We start from the raw sequence: 21,085 nt of genomic DNA, 5'->3' as shown, positions 1-21,085 counted from the left end.
CAAAATTAGCTCAATCTACCCCTCTCCCAAAAGGTGGATTTAGAACTCCCATTTTCCCCAAGGGAAACTATTTTCAGCAACAAAATAAAGTTGCAATGGGGTTATAGAATGACTATTTCTCAAATGGGATGCTTCAGAAACCATCAGCACACATGGCCAGAATTCATACACATCAATGTCCAGTTGCACCGATAACCATTGTGAGGGAAAGGGGAAAGCAGGAAGCTCCAGGAGAAGGGCTGTGGCAGTTACTGAGCTGTTTGAAGGAAGAGGTCAAGTCATAGAGGGAAACTGAAGTTGTTGGAGCTACCTACAATTAGCCAAGGGATTTCTTAACATTTGTATTGATATAAAGATCTTATTATAAACAAATTAAAAAGGAGGCTAACATTTTTAGTTTTTTTGAATACTTAACAACCCCAACATACTGTGCCTACAATTATTTTCTTATTTAAGTGACCATGAGTGATAACTAAAGGAGGAGTAGGGCCTATTAGGGACCATAAAGGTAACCTGTGTGTGGAGGCAGAAGACATGGGTATGGTTCTTAATGAATACTTTGTGTCTGTTTTCACAAGAGAGGGACGATGCAGACATTGCAATCAGGGAGGAAGAGTGTGAAATAGGAAGTATTAAGGGGTTTAGCATCTTTTGAAAGTGGATAAATCCCCATGCTCAGATGAAATGTATCCCAGACTATGGAGAAGAGCGGAAATAGCAGAGGCTCTGACCATCATTTTCCAATCCTCTCTGGCAACAGGTGTGGTGCCAGAGGACTGCTAACGTGGAACCGTTATTTAAAAAGGAAGAAACCGAGTAATTACAGGCCAGTCAGCCTAACCTCGGTGGTGGGAAAATTATTGGAAAAAATTCTGAGGGACAGGATAAACCTTCCTTTACAAAGACACGGATTAATCAGGGATAGGCAACATGGACTTGTCAAGAGAAGGTCGTGACTGACTAACTTGATTGAATTTTTTGAGGAGGTAACAAGGAGGGTCAATGTGGGTAGTGCGTTTGATGTAGTCTATATGGATTTTAGCAAGGCTTTGATAAGGTCCCGCATGGTAGACTGGTCACGAAAGTAAAAGCCCATGGGATCCAAGGCAAAGTGACAAGTTGGATCCAAAATTGGCTCAGAGGCAGGAAACAAAGGGTAATGGTCGAAGGGTGTTTGTGACTGGAAGGCTGTTTCCAGTGGGGTTCTGCAGGGCTCAGTACTGGGTCCTTTGCTTTTTGTGGTATATATCAATGATTTGGACTTGAATGTAGGAAGTATGATTAAGAAGTTTGCAGACGATACAAAAATTGGCCGTGTGGTTGATAATGAAGAAGGCGGCTGTAGACTGCAGGAAGATATCAATGGACTGGTCAGGTGGGCAGAACAGTGGCAAATGGAATTCAATCTGGAGAAGTGTGAGATAATGCATTTGGGGAGGGCCAACAAGGCAGGGAATACACATTAAATGGTAGGACACTGAGAAGTGCAGAAGATCAGAGGGACCTTGGAGTGCATGTCCACAGATCCCTGAAGGAAGCAAGACAGGTAGATAAGGTGGTTAAGAAGGCACACGGGATACTTGCCTTTATTAGCTGAGGCATAGAATACAAGAGCAGGGCGGTTATGCTTGAACTGTATAAAACACTAGTTAGGCCACAGCTAGAATACTGCGTGCAATTCTGGTCACCACATTACAGGAAGGATGCAATTGCACTAGAGGAGGTGCAGAGGAGATTTACGAGGATGTTACCTGAGCTGGGGAATTTTAGCTATGAGGAAAGATTGGATCGGCTGGGTTTGTTTTCTTTGGAAGAGGAGGCTGAGGGGAGACCTAATTGAGGTGTATAAAATTGAGGGGCCTAGATAGAGTGGATAGGAAGGACCTATTTCCCTTAGCAGAAGGGTCAATAGCCAGGGGGCATAGATTTAAAGTAATTGGTCAGAGGCTGAGAGGGGAGTTGAGGAGAAATGTTTTCACCCAGAGGGTGGTGGGTGTCTGGAACTCGCTGCCTGAAAGGGTGGTAGAGGCAGGAACCCTCAACATTTAAAAAGTACTTGGATATGCACTTGAAGTGCCGTAACCTACAAGGCTCCGGACCAAGTGCTGGAAAGTGAGATTAGGGTGGATCGCTCTGTCAGCTGGCATGGACAAGATGGGCTGAATGGCCTCCTTCTGTGCTGTAAATCTCTGATTCTATGAGCAGTACAGCTTTACAAACAATTTTACAGAAATTGTATGAAGCCTTCACAGGAGGGTGAAGCAACTCAGACAATACAATAAGCAGTTAGAACTGAATTTAAACCTCCCATCTTTTCCAGTATGTGCTTGGTAGAATTGGTTCTTGATCACTGATCTTTAGTGACTTGCAATACTCTTAACTATTTGGCACCATCCTGTACTGACATGGTTAAGCTTGAGAACTAATCTTGTGTGATGCGAGATATATATCTAGCAAGATTGCTCTACCAAGATATACATCTAGATCTAGAGATATTTAGAATTGAGCTTGTGACAGATTTATAAAGCAGAGCTGAACAATTTGAACTAGAAAAGATTGGATTTTAGTGCCGAGAATGTTACCTTTTAATGTGTCTAGAACAAAACAAGATTCATCCTGAAAGTTTTGGATCATCTGAAAAACAAATACAGTAAATAGTACATGCCAAAGATTTTCTTGAGTAAAGGCCAAAATCATATGAGCAAAGAATACAGATGACCCAATGATCTGCATCCTCCAAACATTGCACTATAGCCTAGTTTGATATGTTCTGGGGAAACCACATAGGGAGGGGAGCATGTACACGACCTCTTACACCTGCCTTGTAAATTCCGAGAATCTTCACCACCACGCCAATTAATTTTGGCCTGAAGCTAAACTGAAACGAACCAATACCCCTCCAAAAATCATACCGCTGTCAAACCTGCAAGACGACGACTGTGGCGTGAAAAGGATGCACATCATTTAAAGAATAAAGACACAAGAGAAGGTCATTTACATTTCACATCCTCCACACATTGCAGGGGCATATCACAGCATTAGTTTAGGATGGGGAGGTCTCTGCATGGCAGCCATAAGACAGTCAGTCAAGATTGATCTGCCAAAGGTGCTGCATGCTGGAGTTAAAGCCAGACAGCAACATGTACATGTGGGAGGACTGTGACAGCGATGTATATGTTATCAATTAGAACCTAATTGAGAGATGTCTAGGAAACAGGCGAAGGGTAGAACAGATGGAATGACACTTTTGGTAACCACTGGGCTTCTTCCCAGCTAGACAGCAGCAGTGTAGGATGCTCTTAACCATCCATTTGGCCATCTGCTGTTTAGACACCAGTCTTTTTCGGGTCTTTGAAGCACAGGAAACCGGTCAAGATTTCATAAATTCTTCTGTGCGACAAAGTTCTGCAAACACTAGCACAGTGGAAATCGCATTCCAGTATGGACTTGGGGTAGTAAATAGGCAAGAGTTAAGGAAAGTAAGAGTTACAGGTGATGACCAAAGCTCTTGAAAGTTAGGAAAGATGCAGCAGATGGGCAGATGAAAAAGAATTCCAGAGCGCAGGGGCATAATGGCTGAAGGCTTTGCTACCAATGGAGGAGCTGAGGAGACAAAAATATAGACGACTGAATTGGAGGAGTAAAAGTGGGAGCGAGAACACAATGCTGAAGGAGGTGGCAGAGGAGGGTGGAGCAGTCATCGAGCAATTTGCAAATGAGGATGAGGATTTTGAAATCAACGTACTGGGGACAAGGAGACAGTGGAGGTTCAAGACGGGGAGAATAGTTGAGCGGAACCTAGTAAGGGATGGGATGCAAGCAGCTGGAGTGGTCATTTATTTAAAGTGAAGCTCAGGACACCAGCAATAAAACAACTGGAGAAGTTGAGCCTGCAAGTTACAAAGGTGAGGGCGTCAGTGGCAGTAGAGTAGGGACAGAGATGAGCGATTATGGAGACAGAAATAGGTGGCGCTTGTGGACTGTATGTGGGGTGGGAGGGGTAGTTGAAGCTCAAAAAGCTCAGCTCAGGGCCAGACATCAATGTTACACACCACTTGGCTTGGCCTCAGAGCAGCCAGGAGGATGAATGGAATCAGGGTCTGGAGTGAAAAGTCTAACAGGATGGCTTCGGTCATGCTGCCATTGAGCTGCAAAGAATTGTGGCTCATGTATGACTCGACATAAAGACAGCTGTATAGTACAGCAGCAGTCATGAAGCGGAGATTGGAGGCAGAGAAGGCAGCATATGCATGGGAGCTGAATCAGGTTTACAAGGCAACACGTAGATATGGAACAGAACAGGGTCAAGAATGGAACCTTGGGGTACAGAAGGATGCAAATTAAACCAGGAAGTGACCTTCGGTACAAGACCCAAGGACCACTTTATCAGAGTGCTATAACAAATATGCTGATCGACACAGGCTTGGAGGTTATTAAAGGCAAGCCAAAATGCAAACAGTGTAGTCTCCCATGTTTAAAAAGACATCAGAATGCTGGGTACATTAACTTATGAAGTCAATTGAGAATCAGTGCGGGCCTAACTGTGGACAGCCTCCAAATAGCTTGCACAATACAGGACACCAGCTTGTGATCCCTAATGAGCCAAATGTAAATGGCTCATGGAACACTGAAATAGTGTGAACATGAAGCTAAATAGAACTAGGTTTTAAGCTAGTGTCAAAGAGACACTGGAGATACTCAATATGTAGGCTATCACAAGATAGGACTAAACTACCATTGCACAAAATGTTTCCATATTGTGATTATATAACCTCTATTGGTAATGCCCTACAGGAACTAATCAAATTATTTCCCAGCAGGGGAAGGAGATCCCAAACTTACAATTCCATAATCGGGTCATCAACTGGAAGGTCTTGGATGCAACAAACTGCTCAACCATAAGGAAATCCCTCCTGGCAAGCAATGGGATCCCACCTGCCCACGTCAAGGAACTGCAGTTTGTGAAGCCAGCAAGGGTGTTAAGTAGGATAGCTTTTGCTCCTTCTGGTGTCTATATTTTGCAGCAATTAATGAAAACTAAGGATATGTGCAAATAAACCTTCATGTCCCTGGGGGAAAAGATTATCCAGCCTTCAGGCTCAAGCAAGAATGTGTGAACTGGTGCTCATCTAGGGAGGCAAACAGGTCTATTTGCTGGTGCCTGCAAATCCAGAGTATTTCTTCAATTACTTCTGATGGATCTTCCATTCATGAGGTTCAATCGAGAGAGTATTACCTTGTGATTCAAGCAGCAGGCCAGAGCAACCTCGACAAGGGATCTCAACTGAGTCTCCCCCCCAACTTGTTGATGCAGGCTACAGCAGTACTATCTGTCCATGTGTATACCAATTTGCTTGTTCTGTCTATAAATACTTCATATGCAGCTTTACTGCCCATGGTTGACAAGCCAGTTGGATTGCTTTGTTGTTTAACTGCCCAGAGTCCAGTCCCCTTATATACGCGAGAAGCCTAGCCCAATAGGCTTGCATGATATTGGTCACTGACTGGTGCCGTCTCATCCTAGGGAATACCCAACTAGAGAGTGGCCATATACAGCAAGCTTGGCAATTCCTAATTCTGTTGTTTTCCTCCACTTCTCAATATTAGGACATTTTCACATGCTCAGAGCATACGGCCTCCCAAGATCAAAACCAAGCTAGGTTACACTTCTATGGTATGTGGAGGATTAAGCGCCGTGTCAGTATCACTGTAATTTTCATCGTAACTCCATTAGGTATTTACCTCATCGCTCACAAGCACGTGAATACCCGTGGGTCCCTGTTTGTAGATCTGATGGATTTGACGAGGAGAAATATTGAAAAGTTGAGCAATCTTCTCGGTCATTTCAGCTGCTGTTAACTCTTCCAAATAAATTGCGTGGTACACTGAAATACAGGAATGCACGAATTAAATGTTACAATTTTAAATTGGCCTTTTTACATCAGACTAGCTGATAACAGACTTCAACTTTCATCGCTTCTTTACATTTAGCCACAATGTACAGCATGAACGTAGCAATCAATGAAGTAAATCCGAGGATGGAAGACGACATTGACAATTTCCAGTCAGTCAGTCAGCAGACTGCACAGAATCAGCACTGCAGTGTGACAGCCCACCGCTGAGCCACACTCCCTTTGATTACAGCTCCCTGCTGAGAGCACGGGACCGGTCAATTCATCAGCTGCTCCTTGCAATAAACCCATACGTGCAAATTTGAAATTTCAGAGAATATAGATAGAGAGACCAGAAAAAACAAAAAAGTAAAACAAGAGGCTGAGGAACAGACAAGACGACTAAATAAAACCGATTTGGGACTAAAATTCTCAAGTCAAATCATTGAAAGCTTAATTTTTGTAAACTACTACAAAATTTAATCCAATCCCCCCCCTCCCCCCAAAAAAATCACATTTACAGCCAACCTGTATAAGCAGAGAATTAACCTTTTCCCTAGTCATCCCATTGCAGCCTTCGAGAACAGATCAACCACTTGACAGTTAAGTTATCAGAACTGAATAAGTAGGGAACATATGAATAAAAAATGCATGATGGTTATAAAACAGGAAGAAAACGATGAAGGACTGATGAAAACAACCAATCCAGAATGACCACCCGACCCTGTAACTTCAATTTCTGTGTCCAAAATAAGCTTTTGAAACAACTAAAATATTAAAACTACATATTGCACAATAACATGATTAAATTTGCCCATTGATTTGTCTTTTATGTCTTACAATGCCTTCAGTGGAAAACTTCAAGGATTTCAGTATTTTTTCCAAGTGATTTACACCCATCTGAAAAATGAATTTGAATGATTGGGTTCCTGCTGATTTGCTGTGGTTAAACATGACTTGTTGATTTTAGCCTCAAATCAGTTAAAATGTTTCTCTTCTGAGAAATAGAGTGAACCATTTGGGAGCCTAAAGGTAAATTCTTTGTATAAAAACAATGAACTGGAGTGTTTTAGGAGGCATATTTTCATAACTAAAATCAATAATGATGTTTATTACAGACGATACAGGACAGTAAGTACTAAGCACAGTATGCTTTTAAGTAAGAAGCAGCCAGCTACAGGGAAAGAAGTGGTGAGTGCACCCAATGGCTCAAAAAGGACGGTGGACAGGTCAGAGGAGGTTGATGAGTGGCAACATGATCGAGGGGTGGGGCTGATGATCTGAAAATGGGCAATGGTAGTCCAGGCCCCATTATCCAAACGCAACAGACCGCGTCTCCCCTCAAGTGTTCCCAGAAGACCCTCCCCAGTTGCCCAGATTCCTCCCAGAGGACCTGCTGCTGCCAGTATTTACAAGCCACAAGACCACCCCCCCCCCATGGCCTCTTTTCCTACCCTCTCTGCAGGGAAAGCAAGACCGACCCATTTTTCTGATGCTCCACCCACAGCATAGGGCCTTGATGGCGGTGGGCATAGGTCAGGAAACTGAGCCCTTGACTGCTCAAGCCTGATTTTCCAACAGGCAAATTGGAGCAAGGAAATTGAGGCCGCACTACTGCTATGTGTGGGCCTCATTCGCATTATGTCATGTTTATAACCATTCCAACGCAAAATCTACTAACTTCTTGAGACTTTTGTCAACGGTCGAGTAATCTTAACGTATAGTTTCTGCTGATGGTACAAGTCTGCTTTTTTTGCAATTTTAGTAACATTTTGTTTCATGTGTTGTTGGTTTGGGACGGTAATTGCCATTTTTGGGGGTTTTCCCGTCAATACTTTCCTATCATTATGCTCAGCTGCTGCTGGCATTTAAATCGCACAAGTATTGAGGATGGGCTGCATGATTTAGATGAGGAATGAGTTCTTGAGGATCCAACAAATGCAGTTGCAGCAACACTGGATGCATTTGTTTGCACCCATCACTATCCTAGGACCTGCATTTAAAGACCCCTCACCACAGGTCTTCTCTGCCTCCACTTCCCAAGATAGATCTGTCAGAGCTGTACCATTTGCTACAGGATAATGGCTCTTGCCATAGAAATGAAGGTTACTACAGCAAGAGTCTGTCATCTCATCAGATCCTTCCAAACTACTCAGGCACGCCTGCCACATTATACACTCTGCAATGCAAGGCACTGCACAGCAAGATTCACAAACAGCAATGAGATGAATGACCACTTAATATCGGTTAATGATCCTGGTTGAGAGGAATGTTGGCCAAGACATGGGAGAACTCTTTTTCCTCGATTAGTGCCACAGGATATTTAACATCCACCTGAAAAGGCATACAGGTCCTCAATTTATCACATCAGAAGGACATCACCTCAACAATGTGTCAATCCTTCAGTAGCACATTATGTTAAGTTCTGAAGTGGAGCTTGAACACAGAACCTTCTGACTACAAATCAAGAGTGCTACCAAGTGAAACAACTAAACACTAAATACTCATTTTAAACACAAGCACTTTGAAGATGCTGGTGTTTATCATGCGTCAGTGAACAGAACACGAGTTGTCCAACACCGGCATATCATATTCTCTGCGGGATAGTGGTAGGCAAGTGATAACAGTAGGTCCTGGATGGTACGGATCATATCACTAGCTGTCCTGGACTCTCCAGTCTCCCAGTTAGCATTTATATTGAGTTGGGCTTACTCACACTAACAGTTTGAAATGACCGTTCTCAACACGGCTTCCCATTGGTGGATAAATCCTAAACAAAATAGGGAGCAGGGCTGAGAATAGACGCAGCATATCAATGAGCCTTCCAAATTCAAACAGGCGAGGCGAGCAGCGCAAGAATAAGCACACAAGCAAAATGAAATGTTCATTTTACAGCTTCAAGGCAGAGTCCCGACTCTCAACAGTCATGTGCTGGGTCACTGCTGACCAGCAATGGGCCCGCCCCGAGTGAGTGAAGCAAAAGGCAGCAGTCGATACTCCCCTCCCCCAACTCATCACTTATGCAAGGACATGCAGTGAATTTTAAAAAGGTCAAGGAGTTGACATTTGCTGTGCGGTTAACCCTTTCACCTCTTTTCCAGTACAGATAACCTGTAGGCAGCCTCTTTTGGACAAAGGAGGGGTGTTCTTCCCATTTATAGACTGCTGGATAGGCCTGCACAAAGCACAGCAAATAAAATTGGTTCCAGTGAAGTACAGTGTGGCACACTGATGTACTTACCATAAAAAGAACTGTTCACAGAATCACCATTTTCATGCTTCTGCTGTTGCTGCTCTCGGACTTGCTGCGATTCCTGACAAACATAAATGGTTAGCCTTGGTCGGACCATCCTAAATGCAGAAGGGAAAAATATGAATTATATTCCAGTGTAACAAGTACAACGATGAACCATCAAAAAGTTCACAATAGAAAATGTGAAAAGCTTGGTATAGGACTTGTTCAATTGAGCATATGGATTCCCAAGTTACTCATCACAAGATCTAAATCCAAATCAAAAAGCAAACATTAATAAAATAGGAACAGGAGTGGGCCATTCAGCCCCTCGAGCCTGTTGCCCCATTCAATTAGTTCAAGGCTGCTCTGTATCTTAACTCCAACTACCTGCCTTGGTTCTGTAACCCTTAATAGTCTTACCTAACAAAAAGTTATCAATCTCAGTTTTGAGATTTTCAATTGACACCCAGCCTCAGTTTTGTTTGGGTGGTGGGCGAAGGGAAAGGAGGGGGGGGGGAAAAGGAGAGAGTGTGTGCGCGCCAGATTTCCACCACCCTGTGTGTGAAGAAGTGCTTCCTGACATCACCCCTGAACGGCCGGGCTCTAATTTTAAGGTTGTGCCCCCTTGTTCTGGACTCCCCCCACCAGAGGAAATAGTTTCTCTCGATCTACCCTCTCTAATCCTTTAAATCTTAAACACCTCAATTAGATCATCCCTTAATCTTCTATATTCAAGGGAAAACAAGCCCAGTCTATGCCACTTGTGCTAATTTAACCCTAAGTGCCCCGGTATCATTCTGGTGAATCTGCACTGTACCCCCTCCAAGGCCCCTCCCCTTCCCGAGAAGAAAAAGGAGCAAATAAAAATTGATGCAGTTGATCTATTTTAATTCAAATTATTTTGGCATTGCCAAGCACCCATAGTTTTCTGGCAAAGCAGCTTCCTCAACAAGCACATGCCTGTCTCCCTTAAAGCATAGATGGAAGGACAGCTTTAAGTCAAAGATTTGCAAAGAATAGGGACGTAATAAAATTGGAAACGGTCTATATTTACTTCAATTAAATTTCCAGCAACTATACAGAAGTGGAGATCAGATCGTCATTGCTTATAATTCCCTCAACCAACACCACCAAATCATTTATCTCACTGCTGTTTGTGGGACCTTGCTGTACACAAATTGGCCTACAAAATAAAAGTGACTGCACTTCAAAAGTAATTCATTGGTTGTGAAGCACTTGGGAATGCCCTGAGGGCATGAAAGACGCTATATAAATGCAAGTTCTTTCTTTGTCTCCTTGGTTTACTGGCCTGGCATACCTTGAAGCAGTTTTTTAAAAATTGTTTTTATTTGTTCCTGGGATGTGGGCGTCGCTGGCAAGGCCAGCATTTATTGCCCATTCCTAATTGCCCTTGAGAAGGTGGTGGTGAGCTGCCTTCTTGAACCGCTGCAGTCCGTGTGGTGAAGGTGCTCCCACAGTGCTGTTAGGGAGGGAGTTCCGGGATTTTGACCCAGCGACAATGAAGGAACAGCCGATATATTTCCAAGTCAGGATGGCGTGTGACTTAGAGGTGATGGTGTTCCCATGCGCCTATTGCCCTGGTCCTCTTCTAGGTTGTGTAATATCTTGTACACTTCTAGAAGGTCCCCCCAATCCCCTCCTTTCAAGGCTAAAAAGAGGTTCAGTTTCTCTAGTCTTTCCTCTCAATCCTTTTGAGACTAGGGATCAGCCTCATTAAATAGTTCCTGTAGGATCTTTTGCAAGAGCCTCCAGTGTCCTGGCCAACAGTTTGCCCTTCGCCATCAACACCAAAACAGATTACTGGTCACTGATCTGATTGATTTAGTGGAATCTGGCTGGTTGCTGCATTAGTGTACACAACAGTGGCTGCAGTTCAAAGCAGTTAATTTAATGGAAATTCATTTACAACACTTGGAAATAGATATGATGCTACATAAATGCAAGTTCTCGCTTTTTTTTCTCCTTTCCAAAATCGGTCCTTCCACATGCAAACCTGTTTTCATGCTGTACTTTTGTTTGCCCTAACCGACAGATTAAACCAGGTGGTTTCCCTTCCCCAGGAAAAAGCAAGAGATGGCCCCATTCTTTGTGCTCCTTCGAAACACAGCTTCATTATTCTTGATGACCAAATCACTGCCACGCAATTCAGCAGAGGATCATGGAGGCAAGCCACAACTGTAATCAAGCATGGACACAGGGGCTTGGGGTATGTACAACTGCATAATTCACATCAGGCTTGGAACAGTGAGAAAATATTACAACCCTAAGAACTCAAATCATAATTCACCTAAAAATTGCAAACTTATTTTCATGCAGTAATGCTACAACAGTCCTTAAGATCAATCCTTTAACTGGCTGTTGCACCCATCAGTTACTATTACGAAGGTCTAACTGCAGTGTCTCAGTTTTAATGCACCATCAACATTTGAGTGATATGGTATTAGCCAACTGCCTCAAGGGTACAAGAGGGGTTAACCACACAAACTAAAGGTATTATTAGATATGCAAGGTATATTTTCACCACCTAAAATTGCAAACTACGCTTCAAAAGGACTCAACTAAACATCAATTTACAACACTGATTCTGTAAACTTTGCTACAAACCAAAGAAATTGACAGCACAGAAGGAGGCCTTTCGGCCCATTGTGTCTGCTGGCCAAAAAAGAGCTCTCCAGCCGAATCCCACTTTCCAGCTCCTAGTCCTGTAGGTTACAGCACTTCATATTTAAAAAGCACTTTGAAATGCACTTGAGGGTTTCTGCCTCTACCACCCTTTCAGGCAGTGAGTTCCAGACCCCCACCGCCCTCTGGGTGGAAAGTTCTCAACTCCCCTCTAATCCTTCCACCAATTACTTTACACCTATGCCCCCTGGCTATTGACCTCTCTGCGAAGGGAAATAAGTCTTTCCTATCCACTATCTAGGCCCCTCAATTTTATACACCTCAATTAAGTCTCCCCTCAGCCTCCTCTGTTCCAAAGAAAACAGACCCAGCCTATCTAATCTTCCCTCATAGCTAAAATTCCCCAGCCCAGGTAACATCCTCGTAAATCGCCTCTTTACCCTCTCTAGTGCAATCACATCTTTCCTGTAATGTGGTGACCAGAACTGCACGCAGTACTCTAGCTGAGGCCTAACTAGTGTTTTATACAGTTCAAGCATAACCTCCCAGCTCTTATATTCTATGCCTCGGCTAATAAAGGAAAGCATTCCGTATGCCTTCTTAACCACTTTATCTACCTGTCCTGGTTACCTTCAGGGATCTGTGGACATGCACTCCAAGGTCCCTCTGTTCCTCTATACTTCAGTACCCTACCATTTACAGTGTATTCCCTTGCCTTGTTAGCTCTCCCCAAATGCATTACCTCACACTTCTCCAGATTGAATTCCATTTACCACTTTTCTGCCCACCTGACCAGTTCCATCGATATCTTCTTGCAGTCTACAGCTTTCTTCTTCATTATCAACCACACGGCCATTTTTTGCAGCATCTGCAAACTTCTTAATCATGCTCCCTACATTGAAGTCTAAATCATTGATATATACCACAAAAAGCAAAGGGCCTTGTACTGAGCCCTGCGGAACCCCACTGGAAACAGCCTTCCGTCACAAAAACAAAGTTTGAACAGTTAAGTGTTTAAAACACAAACTGAAGATAATTAAAAACACAACACCAAATAAAATCTAGTTCAATCTTTTTATTTTAGGCAGCTTGAGGTGGTGCAGATCCTGGAGGAGTTTTCCACTTTCCTTGATCTCTCCAGTACATGAATCAACTATTTGGACCCACGTCACTTTATGATCTTCAGCTTCTTGGTGTTATTTTTCTCTTCCTCATTTTGTACAAAGTTAGGGCAGTAGGTCTACAGCCATCATTTTCTTTAAATCAAGAGATTGTTCAGAGTTTCACTTGGCTCAAGGAATTGTGGCACCAAAAAATTCTATTTACCATAATGTCTTTCAATAGCAGAAAGTATCACTTTTGCGCTTGGAACTAAAGCCAGCAACTACTCCTATGGGAAAAAATTGTAGAGGAACCGATCATTGAACAAATTGGCACTTTAGGCAACACTGTTCCTCTGCCCCAGTTATGCTCAGTCAGGGAAGTTTACGTTTATCCTACTCACACTCCCAAATAAATACAACATTCTGGAAATGCACAGATCAATCAGCTCTGAAAGAGAAAGGAGAGTTTTGGGTGTGACTGTTCATCAAAACTCCAAAAACAGTAAATCCAAAATATTCACCTCTTTTCAGGTGTTTATCAACCTGCTGTGCATTTCTTATATTTTTCATTTCCGATTTGCAGCATTTTTTCCTCAGGCCAACAGCGGTCTCAGCATCATGACAACTACCTGGAGCAACTTTCATACTTTGAACACATATTAATGCCTTCATCTAGCAATTGGAATCACAGTGCTCCGAGCTGAACCTAACATGTAGGCATTCAGATTGCCAATGCCAGTCTCTGCAGTACTTTGTTTACTTGTTGCATGTGAAGGTTGAACAAATGTGGAAAAATATTGATAAATATCTGAAAAATGTGGAGGCTAAATTTCCTGCCCAACCTGTCCCATGATTCTCTCGGATCTGGTCTTGTTATAGCGAAGTATTTACATTGTGACACAGCGACTGTGCGGTCTCGTCCAAAGATCGGAAGCTGTAGTTCAGACCAAAACCATGGACAGATAGGGGAAGACAGCACACACATTTCTTAAAGCATTCCTACATCATTCCTCCCTCCTCCCCCCCATAGATTAAAAACTCCTAGCTGTGAAGGTTGAAGTTGTTGGAGAATATAAATCCTACTAACCTTCGAATGTTTAATATAACAGTTGAAGCTGAACCGCAAGGCACACTGAATTAACTTACCTTCCTTTTAGAGCGTTGAAGAGTCGGATTCCATCTGCAGGGCCACAGATCTGGATAACGTCATCCCGGGTCAGCTTTAACAGATCTCCACCTGTGGATGGAGGTAATAGAAGTTCAAAACTTCCTGGTGGTGTAGCAAAATTGAGGAAATTTGCACAGAACCCTTGGTCCCATGAAGCTCCAGTGGGACATTGTCATAGTTTTGACATCAACTGAAGGTGTGGAAGGATTATTTAATAGTCAAGATACAGAATTAGCATGCTTGGTTAGCTCATGGAGCAGCATATTTAGGATTAGCTTTCTGTTCATCCAGTTCAAGCTTGCAGGATCTTTCCTTCAATCAAATGCTTAATATAAAAAAAACTGCCAGTAACATTATTTTTTATATTTAAAAAAAACTAACTTATCTAAATATAGAAATTCGATTCCTCAAAAGTCCACATAGATCCTTGATGCTATACTTGCCCATTATTATGGAATTTCCTTATACAAACATTTGAAAAGATGGATAGAAAAAGACTGGCGGGTCCATCGACTGTAAACTAGTCAGCCATGTTACAACTAAGCAATACGACCCCCAATACCTCCCCACCCACCCACCAGCAGTCACGTAACCTCCTAGGAGGCTAAAAAAACTAAACAATTTAGGGAGAAAGTAAATCTGAAATATTCCTCTCCGATCCCTGAAGGCGATCAAAAACAAGTTCCAAGAAATGAGTGACCACAAGGTATGTTACCCAACATCCAATATAGTTCTATTTGAATGACTACAGGAAACTTTGGTTTATCCGGAGGTTGTATGTCCGGAAACCTCGATCTACCGGCAGAAATCAGCCGCCGTTTTGGTTAGGTTTTTCTTCTAGCATTTTTAAAAAATTTTTTTATATATAAACAGTCAGGCTCTGGAAAGCGTCTCTGTAGCTTAGCAACAGCTTCAGAGACGCTTCCAAGGTACGGGCCGAGTGTTTACAAGCTGTTGCTAAGCAACAGTGTTTGTTGTCAGATACGGAGATGAAAACCTCCGCATCCTTCAACATTAGCGCTGGTCTATCCGGAAGTTTTGATAGATCGGCAGCAGCTCGGTCCCGTCGGTGCCGGATATCGCCAAGTTTCCTGTACAATGTCACAATTTAAAACTCAAATTCTACGCTCCAAGCTGGAACAGAGGCCAAATTCCACTTCAATTGTGTCCAAAGTTGGATACAAAGAACGAGTTTAAATTTCCATTTTCTGCAACTCCTTTCTAGTTGAACAAAATTCTGAAGATAAACAACCACCTTACACACGACTCAAGTTTATTTAGCAGCTCAGAAGACAAAAGATAAGAAAAAGGTTCAAGAGCTGTTCACATTGCACTCATCTAATTGAGCAAAGGGCAAGAGAGAGAAAAGTAAAGGCTGAAAACCTGTAACTTCAAGTCAGATGTTCAGACTGACAAATAAAAAACAGAAAACACAAGATTTATATAGTACCTAAATCACATCCTCAGGACGTTGCAAAGCATTTCAAAACCAATTAATTAATTTTGAAGCGCAGTCAATGTTGCTATTCAGGCAAATGCAGCAGCCAATTTGCGCACAGCAAAGTCACACAGCAAGTGAATTAAAGAATGACTAATCGGTTTCTGGTGCTGTTGGTGGAGGCAAGTATGTTGCCAGGACAGAGAGAGCAATGTTCCCTGTAAGCTGCATCGTTCTGCAGCTCCCGCGCAGCTGGTTCACCAGCTTTTAAATAGGAAAACCCACGCATGCGGGGTACTTTGAATGGGCCGTGCAGCCCCTTAAAAGGGGCCGCGCACTCAAAAAAAAAAAAAAAAATTAAAGGGTACATTGAGGGAGAGTTCCCTGTTCTTCTTCCAATAGTACCACAGTATATTTTACACCAACCTGAACAGACAGAGCGCCTTGGTCTAGCATCTCATCTGAAAGACTGCACCTCCAAAAAAAAAAAAAAAAATGCAGCACTCACCCAGAACTGGACCAAAATGTCAATCTAGATTATGCGCTCATGTCCCAGAGCGGGGCTTAAACCCACAACTGTCGGGGAGTGACACTAATGAGGCCAAGTGGACCCAAATTGCTTGATTTAGTTCTAATAGCAACTTATTACAAAAAATGGTGCATCACATGCATGCAAAGAGAATCACGGTCAAATAGCGGCTTCTGAATCGTACCGCAATCCCCATCAGTTCAGCTGAGTTCTATGTCATGACACTGCAAAACTGAGTGTTTCTTGGCCCAGAGGATGGAAAGAGTGAATGAACTTGCATTAAAATAGCACCTTATCACATCCTCAGGACAGCCTAAAGTGCGTTACAACCAACAAGAGTGCTTTTGAAGTGCAATTATTATGTAAGCAAATGCAGCGGCCAATTTGCGCATAGCAAAGTCCCAAAAACAGCAATTAAGCAAACTGCCAGATAATCGTTTTATGGTGGTGCTGGTTGACCGATGAATATTAACCAGGACACTGGGAGAACTCCCTGCTCTTCTGCAAATAATGCCATGGGATCTTTTATGCCCACCTGAGCTGGCAGTCAAGGCCACAAACATCTCATCCGAAAGAAGGCACAACGTAGCATACCCCTTTAATACTGCACTGAAGTGTCAGTCTAGGTTATGTGCTCAAGTCCTCGGTTGGGGTTTGAACCAACAATTCACTAACAGGGCCAAGCTGACCAACGTTTCCTATAAGCTGCGTGGCTGCGCAGCTCTCTGCCGGTCCGGAGCAGCCCGGGGCCAGCTTTTTCCAAATGTTAAGTTTTGTGCGCGCACGAAATTGTGAATGGGCTGCGGAGCCCCTTAGAGGGGCCACACAGCCCCCCTGCCCCCAAAAAAGGGAACATTGAAACTGACCAAAAATGTTTGAACGAGCTCCGTAGGATCTTGTATTTAAAAAAGGTAGAGCACTTGGGCAGCATATGCAAAGAGGTTTATCGCCAGAGAGTCGCTTTCTGAGCACCCGACAGCACCAGAGAGCTTTGCCGAAACTTCTTGGCGCAGATGAAAAGAACTGGAATTTGTATAGCACCTAAATCACATACTCAGTAGCTCCAACAAAGTACCTTTGAAGTGCAGTCACCGTTATGTAGGTAAACTTAACAGCCAATTTGCGCACATTTGCGCACAGCAAGGTGCCACAAAACAACAAAATGAATGAATGAGCAAATAATCTGTTTTTGATCGTGTTGGTTGAGGGAGGAATCTTGGCTAGGATACTGGACAACTGCCTGCTCGTCTTTCATTACTGCCATGGCAGCGTTACTGTTCACTTGAGCAGGCAGACAAGGCCTTGTCTCAACGTCTCTTCTGAAAAAGAGTGCCTCCAGACAATGCAACATCCCCTCAGTACTGCACTAAAGTGTCACCCGAAGTTAAGATGGCCTGGTGGCCAGATGAGTTCATAGTGGATTCTTGCTACTGGTTTTATTACAGGTTCTCTAGTATATTTACAATGCTTCACAGTTTCACATAGAATGTACAGCACATAAACAGGCCATTCAACCCAACTGGTCAATACCAGAGTTTATGCTCCACACGAGCCTCCTCGCACCCCATTTCATCTAACCCTATCGGCATAACCTATTCCTTTCTCCCTCATGTTTATATATAGCTTCCCCTTTAATGCATCCACGCTTCTCGCCTCAACCACTCCATGTTCCACATTCTAACCACTCTGGGAAAAGAAGCTTCTCCTAGAATCATATGATACAGCACAGAAGGAGGCCATTTAGCTCATGCATTGGAAGAGTCATCTAAATTAGTCCCACTCCCCTGAATTTGCTATTGGATTTATTAGTGACTTCTATTTATGGCCCCTGGTTTTGAACTCCACACAAGCAGAATCATCTCTACGTCGACCCTATCAAGCCCCTTCATCATTTTGATGACGTCCATCAGATCACCCCTCAGTCTTCTCTTTTCTATAGTAAAGAGCCCCCGTTTGTTCAGTCTTTCCTGATAGATATAACCGCTCAGTTCTGGTATCATCCTTGTAAATCTTTTTTGCACCTTTTCCAGTGCCTCGATCCTTTTTATAATATGGAGACCAGAACTGTGCACAGGAATACAAGCGTAGTCTAACCAAGGTTCGATACTTTGACTAGTTGGTCTTTTCTCTGTTCACCGTGTAGATTGTATATTTCAATTTGTTCAACTTACGTTTTGCATTTATGTATTTTTGCTACATTATCTTTCCCCAAAGAAATAACTCTGCAGTCCAAATGAAGCTTCATTCCCCCACTCCCTCCACCAAAGAGTTATGGAATCCCCTTTCCCTGGTCATCTTATAAAGTAATTCTTCACATATCAAGCCTCTCACTTCCCTATCCCCGTCTTAACCTTTCCGGTCTCTCACATAATGCTATGATGGTCAGTGTCGTTCTAAACATTCCTCTAGTTCCTCTCGGCTCCAACTATGCTGTGCTCCTTGCGCTGCCTCCTCTCTGCGTTACTACCTTAGAATCAAGACTCATCACATCTCCTACTCCAACTCATTCTTCACAAGGATCACTTCAAAACAGATTCCTTCCCTCCCTACTAAAATCAAGAGTTTGTTTTTTAAAGTTTGGTATTAGTTATTAACTACTTCTCAAGTCAGTTAGCTTTCTCTTCTGCTCTTTTCAAACTTGGTGGTGCGCACTATGGAGCCTTGGCCCTTCACTTGGGTTTCTCTCTTCTAAAAAAAAAACTCACCACGTGCTGCTAAGGCAGGCCAACAGTGTGCTTTTTCCATACAATCTTTACCTTGGTCTCAGAAAAGCACCCCTACTAAAGTGCAAAATGTCCAGTTCCCACACCAGCCACTCTTGAAATCTCACCAAGACTTCCAATTTAATGCCAAATTACGAGCAGCTAGGTTCGTGTTGTGGACATGCTGCTATGAGGAACTTAGCGGTGGTCGTTAACATTGCACACTCTAGTGATCCTAGGTGAACTGAGACTTGATCCTTCTGGCATAACTGAATCTAAACCTAGGTCCTGGAGAGGGAAGGAATATGTTGCGACCCATTCCAGCATCCCAGATAATTTTGACAAATATTTTCATCCAAATAAGTTAATAATCAAAAGGTACCAGAGAAGTTTGCGAAGAGCCTGCAGTATGGAGAAAATCGATTTCTGTGCAGCCACTGCTGAGCATCCTGAGGTGTGGCTGTTGGCAACAGATTCTGCAAAAATAAAGTATCAAGACAATTCTTAGACATTAGCCCTGAAATGTACACAGATACAATGACCCAAGAGTACATTAGGAGCTGGCTAAGAGGAGCGTAAAGTCCACTGGAGTCAATCACTCAATCCCACGTACCAATAGGCGTCAGTGACTATCCCCAGTCCTAAGCTGAGCCATTTGGTGGACTAACCCACCAGGGAAAACTGGCTGTCTATATTGCTCCATGGCAAGTATAAAATATCACAACATTAACTATTTCACCCCAATATGACTTTCATACAAGGAAAAGGGACTAGAATTCTTGGCCACAACGATATAATGGGATAAAGTTTGTGTTTAAATGTAACTGAAAATGCTTTCACACTGATTGATAGCTATTTCTGTTTGTGACTTTTTTTTTCTGGTCACTCAGTTTTTGTTAAATTGCTCAAAATTATGGGAAATAAAAGGGTTTTGTTCTAATTTCATAGCAGTCCTTGTGGGCTTTTAACAAAAAACATGCCTCTCAAGCCATCGAAAGTGTTGGCACCTTTCAACAACGAAAGCCCCTACCTGATTTTCTGAGACGGGAGACACGGACAGTTCCCGACAAGCCCACTTTCGAAAGGATCCCAATGTCTGATGAGAAAAAGTTACTCGTGAAGGTCGGTAAAAATCTAAAAAAAGTGTTTCTCACTTTGGATGCATGTACACATGCACGTACAGTTTCCATCGTATACATTTTGAAAGAAACCAAAAATCTGACGAGACAAAAATCACTTACCAAATCTAGTGAAAATCCAATAGAATTATTGAGCTGAAATTGTACAGAAGCATGAAGAGGTCAAATGTGAATTTTCAGAAAGAATCCAATATCCATCGAGAAGTAGTCGATTATGTTTATGCAAATTTAGATTTCAATTGTTTGAAATTAAATGCTAGTGGACGAATGGATGGATAACCAGTTCAATAATCCTCCCTCCTCCCATGAACAGGATACCAATAATTATTGGTTCAGTGCAGATTTTCTGCAGTACCCATACAAAAGGGAATACTGCAGGAATTAGAGCCTCTGGATTAGGACTATATTACAAACAGGTTAGGGATAGAAAGAAAACATGAATTTGCATTTATATGGCACCTTGCACGTCCTTGGGACGTTTGAAAGCGCTTCACAGCCAATGAATTACTTTTGAAGTGTAGTTAGATAGGCGAATGCAGCAGCCAATTTGCGCTCAGCAAGATTCCACAAGCAGCAAAATGCAATAAATGTCCAGACGAATGGATGGATAACCAGTTCAATAATCCTCCCTCCTCCCATGTTGGCAGAGGGATAAATGTTAGCCAGGACAGCTTCCTGCTCTTCATCAAAGTGTGTCATGGGATCTTTTACGTCCACTTCCACAGGGAAATAAGGCCTCAGTTTAATCTCAACTAAAAGACCGCAGTACCGACACTACTGCACTGAAGTGCCAGTCTATATTATGTGCTCCCAAGTCCTGGAATGGGGCTTCAACCCACAAACTACAGATTCAGAGGCAAGAGTGCTACCACTGTGCGAACCTCATAACTGCAGCAGAGAGAAAAAGATACCTATATTATGGTTCTATACCACTATTCCCAAGCAAATTAAAACACTACTGGTACTCATCATTGCTTTCTGGGTCATTAAAGCAATCAGGAGATGTACACTTTATACTAAAAGAAAAAAATCTTGCATTTGTACAGAACCTTATTACATCTCAAAGTGCTTCACGTACAATGAATTACTCTGAAGCACAATGACCGTTCTGTAGGCGAAGGTTACAGCCATTTTGCGCACAAGAGCTCACAAACAGCAAAATGAATGAACGAACTAGGACAGCTCCACGTTGTTCTTTGTACCATAGGTTCTTCAAATCCACCTGAACAGGCAGACA

The 21,085-nt window shown here is 42.8% G+C and overlaps 1 protein-coding gene across 4 annotated transcripts in view; it reads right to left on the bottom strand.

Moving 5' to 3' along the window:
• The window catches only part of tfcp2 (transcription factor CP2), a 122,218-nt gene that overhangs the window by 8,243 nt on the left and 92,890 nt on the right, over nucleotides 1-21,085 (bottom strand). For 2 of the 4 annotated variants that reach the window (XM_085972618.1, XM_085972616.1), the window contains exons 10-16: nucleotides 19,951-19,983; nucleotides 19,740-19,805; nucleotides 19,092-19,185; nucleotides 14,019-14,109; nucleotides 9,133-9,242; nucleotides 5,743-5,885; nucleotides 2,583-2,634 (exon numbers count right to left, since the gene is read on the bottom strand). In XM_085972618.1, the coding sequence (XP_085828744.1) occupies nucleotides 2,583-2,634; nucleotides 5,743-5,885; nucleotides 9,133-9,242; nucleotides 14,019-14,109; nucleotides 19,092-19,185; nucleotides 19,740-19,805; nucleotides 19,951-19,983 (589 nt within the window). The remainder of the gene's footprint in view (nucleotides 1-2,582; nucleotides 2,635-5,742; nucleotides 5,886-9,132; nucleotides 9,243-14,018; nucleotides 14,110-19,091; nucleotides 19,186-19,739; nucleotides 19,806-19,950; nucleotides 19,984-21,085) is intronic. The other 2 variants (XM_085972619.1, XM_085972617.1) reach the window with 1 other exon arrangement.

The sequence above is a fragment of the Somniosus microcephalus genome, chromosome 33 (assembly GCF_052327205.1).
Source record: "Somniosus microcephalus isolate GS21.2 chromosome 33, FLI_Smic_1.0, whole genome shotgun sequence".
Lineage (NCBI taxonomy): Eukaryota > Metazoa > Chordata > Chondrichthyes > Squaliformes > Somniosidae > Somniosus > Somniosus microcephalus.
Note: the sequence above shows the minus strand (reverse complement) of the source record. Positions and strands in the feature narration are given on the sequence as shown.